The sequence below is a fragment of the Fukomys damarensis genome, unplaced genomic scaffold, assembly GCF_012274545.1.
Source record: "Fukomys damarensis isolate Sample0158 unplaced genomic scaffold, DMR_v1.0_HiC HiC_scaffold_37, whole genome shotgun sequence".
Taxonomy (NCBI): Eukaryota; Metazoa; Chordata; class Mammalia; order Rodentia; family Bathyergidae; genus Fukomys; species Fukomys damarensis.
This window is the reverse complement of record NW_022900949.1, coordinates 10,113,662-10,122,257: the sequence shown is the minus strand read 5'-3', so window position 1 is coordinate 10,122,257 and position 8,596 is coordinate 10,113,662. Positions and strand designations below refer to the sequence as shown.

At 59.5% G+C, this 8,596-nt stretch overlaps 1 protein-coding gene across 1 annotated transcript; it reads right to left on the bottom strand.

The window, feature by feature from the left end:
- Positions 1-888: 888 nt before the first annotated feature.
- Positions 889-8,569, bottom strand: Abhd17a (abhydrolase domain containing 17A, depalmitoylase). The gene is made up of 4 exons (XM_010634905.3): positions 4,950-8,569; positions 3,704-3,898; positions 1,427-1,606; positions 889-1,317 (listed from the first exon to the last, which is right to left on the bottom strand). The coding sequence occupies exons 1-4, from the start codon at positions 5,279-5,281 to the stop codon at positions 1,092-1,094; spliced, it is 933 nt and encodes a 310-aa protein (XP_010633207.1). The 5' UTR covers positions 5,282-8,569; the 3' UTR covers positions 889-1,091.
- Between the last annotated feature and the right edge of the window lie 27 nt (positions 8,570-8,596).

Below are 8,596 nucleotides of genomic sequence, written 5' to 3'. Positions count from 1 at the left end.
GGTGCGCAGCCGGCGCCTTCCCGGTCAGATATAACGGGACACGAGTGAGTACCCAGCTGAGTCTGAGCCATCGCCACTTACCGCCGACCCACCACCTTCTCCGCGGTCCACCGGCCACCTCCACTTCCGGGAGCGTGAGAAGTCACTTCCGACTCAGCCCTGGCCGACTCTGCTGCCTCCGCCCCAGGGTGAAGCCCCGCCCCATTTAAAGGGGCCACAAACTAGGGCTAGGCGGAGGCGGCTGGGAATCGTGACCTCCTTGCTATGTACTAGGGCCCATGGGGGTAGAACCTGCTCTAGAGCTTATGCCATGGAGGCGTTAAGAGCTCTCTAGGTATTGGGGCTCGGGGAGACCGGGAGGCCGCAGGTCAAAGGCCCCGAGCAGTCGAGTGGGATAAAGACAGAAGAGATTTAGACAAAAAACGCTCCCAGGACCCCAGGGCCGCTGTTTCTCTCCAGGGACCTCAGGACTTCACCTACTTGCCACGACCCTCCTTGGGTCTCCGCCTCAGCTCCCTCCTGCTTGCAGAGGCGCCGGCCTGGCCCGAGTTCTTGATGAGTTCTCAGTCCTTGGAGCCTGGCACCTCGGGTCCAGGGTGGGCTCTTTGGGCCCGTAGGGACCACAGTAGTAGGGGCCACAGCACAGGCCCGAAGCAGGGCAAGCAGGGGAGCAGGGACTCCCGCAAAGCAGCTCCCCACCCAGGGCCACCTTGGAGACTTAATTCACCAGTCTCCCTGAAATTCTGGCCCTCAGCCCCATCTCCCATTTCCCCACCTGTCTCTGCGGAGCAGCCAGGCCTGACTGAGACCCACGGCCTCCTAGAGCTCACTAGGATCCCCAAGAACGTGCAAGAGCCACCAAAGAGGAGAGGAATCCTAAAATTTTACATTTTTAATTTTTCACTTCTCTTTGCTTCCAAAAGGAAGAGTGTAGCTCCATCACCTGCACATTGTCCATGGCCCCTGGGCTAGGTCAGGGTCCTGGGTGGCTCAGGGGTCCACATGCAGCCCCTTGGGCCGCTGAGAGGCAAGTCCTCCGGGCAGCTGCCTTATTGCTGAGGCCTGGCGCGGTGTGGGGTCACCGGCCAACACTAGGCACGCTGGCTGGGCAGCTCCTGGGAGATGAAGCGGCGGAGCCGTTCCAGGTACTGGCTGTAGAGCTCGATGTCATTGTGTCCAGCGCCCTCCACCCACAGCGGCTCCACCGCCTTGGGGCAGCGCTCGTACAGTGCCAGCCCATGGGAGAAGTCAATCACTTCGTCCTCTGTGCCATGGATGATGAGCACAGGCGACGTGATCTTGGACACCTTCTCGATGCTGGGGGATCAGGCAGAGCAGGTTAGGCCTGGGAGCCCCTGGTCCAGGGTTCCGGGACACCCCCTACTCCCACACCCCACCCCCACCCCCAGTGAGTCCCCTCGCTCACTTGGGGAATGCATCAAAGCAGTAGGTCTTCCTGGTGTCAGGGAAGGCGACGCGCATGCCCGAGGTGAGCGGCGAGTGCAGCACCACAGCGGCACACTCGTAGCGCGAGGCCAGGTCCACCGTGGGCACTGTGCCAATGCTCTGCCCGTACAGGATGATGCTGTCTGGGCTGATGCCATACCTGGGGGAGCAGGTGGGAGCTGGACAGGGTCCCTAAGGCGGGGTCCCTTGCTCCCTGGCTTCGCCCTCTGCTCCTCCAGCAACTATAACACCAAGATCCCTCCCAGACAAGGTGCCAAATGCTTGTAATCCCAGCACTTGGGAGGCTGAAGTGAGAGGATCAAAGTGAGTTCGAAGCCAGTCTGATCTACATAGTGAGACCCTGTCTCAAAAAACAAATAAAGACAAACTGAAAGAATAACAAGAAGAAGAAAAAAAAAGAAACAAACAAACACTAAGCTCCCAAGAATGCACCTGATGGACACCAGGTCACTCCCGCCTGCCACACACACACATATACACACACAACGGGCCAGAAGGACAGACTTTCGGACCACCTGCCTTCCCTGTAACTGAATGGCTTCAAGCCCACCTGTTCCTCCGGCCTGCCCAGAGAGCCCCTCCCAGTGCACCTGCGAGGGGGCGGGGCTGCCTTGCTCTCCCACCCCTCACACACACCTTGACATCCTGGGGAAATTTAGGCAGCTGTGTCACTGGATGTTCCCACCCAGTCTTGGACCCTTCTGCTTTCCCTGTGCCTGATGAGGGGCTTAGCAGGACACCCTAGAGAAATACAGGCAGGGCTGTGGAAAGTGGATGCCTTTAAGACAGGTGCTCCGGTCCTGGGCCTGTCCTGACTGGCCAGCATCATCCCACCAGCAGCAGGGTGGTGTGCAGCGCACCTCCCAGGTTCACTGATCCAGCTGGCTCCATGGGCCCCCCTGCACCTATTCTCCATCCACAAAGGTACCCTCTCCCCTGCAGGATCCCACTGTTCTCCTCCTGACTCAGAAACTGATCCCACAATGTTGAACCCCTGGTGAACAGATGAACATTTGGGTTCCACCTGGGATGCCTCCTCATCCATCCAAGGGTCCCCTGTACTGGTCTCTGATCCTTGGCCCAAATCCCCAGCTCTATGACCATCACTTTGCTAAGTACCAGCGCGGCCCTGTCACCCAGCTTTAAGTAGGAGTGCCTAACTGCCAACTGGACACCTCTGACTGGACACCCTGAACTCTTCTGACAACACCCTCCTTCCCCAGGCCTCCAGACATTGGCCCAAGACTGAGGCCCAAACTTCCCCACCTCCCACTGCCTCTCCCAGCTGTGGGCTCAGGGCCAGGTCCCAAGATGACAGCTCTGGTGGCAGGAAAAAGGGACAGAGCTCAGGGCCCATACCCCACACTAGGGTGCGATTCTACTTGTGCCCCAAGCAGTGAGGACAGGAGGGGCTGTGCAAGCTGAGGTCAGATGTACCTGCAGCAGAGCAGGAGGGACACTCAGGCAGGTCCCCAGTACCAGGGTGGTGCCAGGGGACCAGGCTAGGCCTCATCGAGACTGCCTGGAGCTTCACCATGGTGACCAACACCACGCCTCCCCAGGGCAACTGACTTCTCAATGCTACACCTGGACCCACAGGGCAGGTCAGACCTGCTAGCCAAGCAGAGCTAAGACAGGCAGCCCGGAGCAGGTGCTGAGATGCCACCCTCAGTAGGGCAAGGACTGAGCTGCCCTCTACAAATGCTGGGGCAGAGTGAAAAACAAGTGTGCCACATAGACCAACTTGAAAGTGAGCAGAGGTGCTGCCTAAGACCTGGTGTCCAGGAGGGCAGGGACTGGACCAAGGGATCCCATGGCTAAGGGTCTGGAGTCAAAGCTGGCTAACCATAGGACACAACCCTCTGGCCCAGATGAAGGCCCCACCTGCCCGTTGCCCAGGGTGAGGCCCTGTTCCACAGCCACACACACCTAGGACCCTGGATGTAGTGATCCAGCCCCTCCCTGCACCCCAAGGGCCCCTTCCTACCACCACCTCCTCATGCTGGCAGACCCACACTCCCTTGTGAACAGCCCCAGGCCTGGAGGACCCCAGGCCAGTCTGAGCACCTGTGGCCCCTCTCAGACACAAGGAAACAGGAGTTCACACACCTAGCCCATGTTGCCAGCGCCCTCTGACCCAGCATGGGACCTGGTGCCAGGTTCCTCCAACCCCAGGGATGCATAGTCACCTCCCTAGGGGGCTCTGTAGCTGTCCCTGCTCCTCAAGTGGCCTCACCTGGTACGCAGGGCCTGCCAGGCAGCGTCAATGTCAGCATAGAGGTTCTTCTCAGAGGGCCGGCCTGAGCTGACACCATAGCCAGAGTAGTCATAGGAGAAGATGTTGCAGCTGAGGCGGGTGCCCAGGCCGATGTAGAAGCTGCTCATCTGGCCCAGGTCCACAGCATTACCGTGTGAGAAAAGAACTGTGTACCTGGGGGCACAGGTCAGGAGACGGGAGCACAGGCCTGGCCCAGGAGCTGTCCCAGGGCAGAGGACTCAGCACAGTCCTTCCTGGCAGCCAGAGGCACCCGTTGCCTCACCCTCTCCCCTCTCATGAGGCTACACAGCTGGGGGAGGGGCTGCCGAGAGGACAGGTGGCCTGGGTTTCTCCCACCATGATAGCCCGCAGGCCTTGGGCCGTCCATCTGAAGGGGACACTGATGCACCACAGGCTCGGAAAGCTGCAGCAGCTACCACCACCAACCCTGCAAGACTGTGGCCACCTCTGCTGCAGAAGGCCTCCTGCAGTGGACTAAGCAGCCCAAGGTAGCTGATGCTACTGCTCGAAGCCTCTCTGGGGCAGGAACCAGGGCCACCGATGTGACATCTGTGCACTCTCAAGGGACACTTCACTGCTGTGAGATCGGGGACCCACCCAGGCCCCCAGCAAATGAATAAGGCCAGTCCTACCCACAGAAGGCCTGAGGCCACCCCATGAGGCCTGCAATGGGACTAGGGCCTGTCTGAGGTCAGGCCAAGGACAAGTACAGGGCTGGCCCTGCCCATGGGTGGCTTCCCATAGCACCTGCAACCTGGCCGGAAGCTAACAGCTTGCCCTTCGGGCTCAGAAGACCTGGCAGAGAGGACCCCACCCACCTCAGGCGGGGCCAGGCACGCAGCCCTGGGGAACAGGCCAGAGCAGTCAGCTGGGCTGATCCAAGGTGTCTCCTCCCCTGATCTCTGTGCTTATCAGTAAGATGGGGTGCTAAGGAGGCTCCCAGGGGGACTGCACATGGAAGTGGCCTGGGCATCTCAGCAGCAGCTGACAGAAGGCCTACTATGGCCCAATCTGGGCAGCTACCTGATTAGTAAGACAAAGTGAGCAAGGAGGGGCACCATGCCCATGCCAGCTACTTGGCCTTTTCACCCCAGCTCAGGACCTTCAGCACCACCACCAGCCCTACCACATGCTCTGGGTAGGAACAGGAGTCTGAGAGCAGGGTACCAGGTGCCCCTGCACACACCCCCCCCCCAGCTCTCACCTGGCCCCAGGCACGCAGCGCACATACATGCAGGAGATACGGTTGCCACGGGCACTCTTTGTCAGGAAGATCTCAATGGTGTCCAGCTCGCGCTGACCATACTGGAAGTCAGCCCGCTCCGTCAGGTGCACCTTCCAGCGCCCAGGGGTACCTGCGGAGGCCCGCAGGGTCCCTGATGGGGCAGCCCCGGCTCCGCCAGGTACTGGCTCCGGCTCAGGCAACAGCGAATAGGTGGGCTCAGGTGGCAGGAAGGCGAGCTTGGCAGCGATGCGGCCAGGGCAGGGCGGACAGCAGAAGAGGCAGCAGAGTTCGCTCACCGACAGGCCGTTCATGGCGGGCGGGCACCGGGTCCTGCACTGGGCCTCCTATAGGGCACCCGCCAACAACGCGGCCGGGCCTCACTTGGCAGGGGAGGTGCGGAGGTTCTCAGACACTTGGTCACCACCCTTGACAACAGCCCTGTTAGGAAGCTGTGGCCCAGCCCCATCGCAGTCCGAGCCGAGCCCCCAGGAGCCTTGCAGTCACGGGTCTCCATGGTGTGCCGTGGGAAACCCTGCGGGGACATGGGGCAGGTTCCTTCCAGGAAGCTGGGGCACAGGTCAGGACCCGCCCAACCACGCCAGGTGAGGAGGCACGGCTCCAAGTCCTGCCCATCCCCACAGCCCCATTTCATCCTCTCCTGTCCAGACTGCCACAACCTTGGCCTTGCTGGCCAGGCTTACCCTAGACAGGACTGTCCAAGGCTTGTATCCCCAACCTTGCCCTAAGCCCAGCCATCACCTGCAAAGAGCAAGGCCTTCAGAGCCCTAGCCCACCCCAGCCTCACTTTCCCTGCCTTGGGCCCAGGGTGACCGTCTCTCCCAGGCCTCTGTCCACACTGCTGCCCAAACCCTTGTTCTGCCCATCTCATTGCAATCCTTCAGGGACTCATCGGCCACCTCCAGAAGAGGGCACAAGTCTCAGACCAAAGGACCCCAGAGCACATGGGCCCCTCTCCTGCAGCACAGCTCCACAAGCTCACAGACTGTTTGGAGACAGAGCTGCCCACAGAGGAAATACAACAAACAAAGGCTCCCGAAACAATGGCAGGATACATCTTGAGCTGGGAAGGCCCCACTGAGTCTGGACAATGGCTCTTCCCTGTTGGGCCAGGCAGGGTCGAGGGTGGGATCAGGCGAGGAGCCTGGGCCTGCTGCTTTATTGCTGCAGCCTGGGGCCTGTGTGACCCTCCTGGCCTCATCTACAATTGTGGGTGCCACTTGCCTCAGGAAGCAAATGAGACGGGAGTAAAATGGGGATGAGGGGCCTGGCTCAAAAAGGAACTCTGATGTTCCTCCTCTCTGCAAGACCTGCAAGGTGCCGTTAAATATGTTAAGTGAACAACAATTAAGGCCAGAGCAATGAAGACAACACAAAGATCTGAGAAAAACCCATCCACTGACCATACCTTCCCTCATGGAGAGGAGTAGAGAACACCCAGGCTCACTCAGCTTTGAGTCACAGCATTGGAAGATCTGCCGTGGGGCAGAGGCCCCCACAGCCCAGATATGTACCCTCCAGACCTCAGAAGTGAGGCCCAGGACTGGAGTGAGACCCAGTCATCAAGATCCAGGAGCACATCGGGAAGAGTGCTGTAAAAGCCAGGGCAGAGCTAAGGATGAAGTCACTGAACCACAAATTCCCATGCAGGTTGCAGATCTCACATGGGGTACTTTTCAGAAGAGGGAAGTCTATGGTATCAGTTCTCAAAAAGAGGTGGTCCTGCCCCTCAGGGGACTGGGCAATGTGTGGCAACACCTGTGGTTGTCACAACTGAGGGCATGGCGTATGTGAAGGACAGGGACACTGCTCTCTACCCTGTAACATCTACAATGGCCCCAACAGGGAATAACCTGGCCCCACGTGTCCACAGTGTCAAGGGTGAGAAATGTCAGCTTCAAAATACCCCCAAAGGAGGGCTGGGAGCTCAATGGCACCGCACCTGCTTCATAAGCACAAGGTCCTGAGTTCCATCCACGGCACCGAAAGGAAAAAAAAAAAAAAACTCCCAAAGGGATGGGGGCCCAGTAGATAAGGCTCTGCTGCTGCTGGGTGGCCTGCTAGGAGGCTCCTGACTCCTGGAGAATGACAAGGGTGGACATAGCCCTAGGACCAAAGCTAGAAACACAGGTGTCATCCCTGATACTCCTCCACCCTCCAGGCCCAATCCAATCCATGCCTGGGCCTGCTGCTGGCTCTACCAGTTTGCCACCACCTGGTCCCTGCCTCTAGAATTTTTCCTCATCCTGCAGCAACAGCCTTTCCTTGAGGAGTCACCCCTCAGCAAGCATCACCCCAGTTCGGGCCCTTCTACCCAGCAGGCAAGGAGTCCTCCCACAGCACTGATCTGATCACCCTGCCATCTCCCTCAGAGGATATCCCCGTGGCCTCCCGCTATTCCCAGCAGATCACATCCCTCACCACAGCCCGCCAAGCCTACAGCCAGGCTCAGCCAACCTCTTCATCTCACACAGCCCCTTCCTGCCTCAGGGTTGCCTGTTTCCCTGCTGAGAACCTCTTCCCCTACCCAAGTGGTCCATCCTTGCCCATCCTACCTCACTCCCATGGTTCCACAGCTGATTTACATGTTTAATGAGATCCCCACCCCCCAACTACAACTGCATGTGAGCAGGACCAGTAGGTATGTGCTTTAGCACAATAATCATTTGCTGAACAGATGGGTAAGGGGCACAGGAAGAGGGGAAGCTGCAGGAGAAAAAAATCCACCAGGCTCAGCTAGCTTCTTTCCTAGGACCTCCCATGTGTCACTGATGGGTCGGAATGGGAAGCTCACACCAGGATAGATCTTTCACCGGGCACCCACCGCGACACCCAGAACCCCAACAACTTCAACCACAAGCTCACAATTGCGCAGCCCTCAGCCAGGCCCCAGAAGGCACCAGTATTAAAAGGTCCAAGAAGGAGCCAAATACACTCTAAACGACCTACATAGGACTGCGGGCCATGGAACCTCAACCAGCCAGTCAAACTCCCTGCAGGAAGATACAGAGAAAGTGGCCAGGTGGCAGCGAGTTCCAGAAACTGCAGGGTCCTGGCTAGGAGAGAGTGTGGCAGAAAGAAGGGTCGCAGAGGGCAGCAGGGCCAAGAACCCAGCTGCGGATGGGGACTTCATCCTGGAGGAAATGAGGAGTCACAGAGGAGACCTGGGCCCAGGTGGAAACCACAGGTGAGGAACTGTGGACTGAACTCTGGGTGCACCTGGAGAACCGCTGGATGGGGGGGAGGCCTGCTCGGGGGTCCCACTGGCAGGAAGACGCATGACAACGGCCATGGAGGGATGCGACGAGGAGCCCCGGTAAGGGGCCAAGGGCAGGATCCTGGACAGGAGCAGAATCCGCCGCCCGGCCGGGCATTCCCCACGGCGGGGGCCGCGTCCCCAGGAAAGTGGGCGATCGCTCCATGCCGAGGGCTGGGTGGACGGTGGACAGGGCTTCACCAGGGCCCGCAAGATGGCCCGCGGACCCCAACCCAGGTCTGGGATCTCCGGGCAGGATCCGCAACCGCCCAGGAGTGCGGGGGTCTCGGGAGCGTCCGATCTGACTGCCCCGGCCGCGCGGCCTGGCCAAGCTCCCCAAACGGCAGTGGCT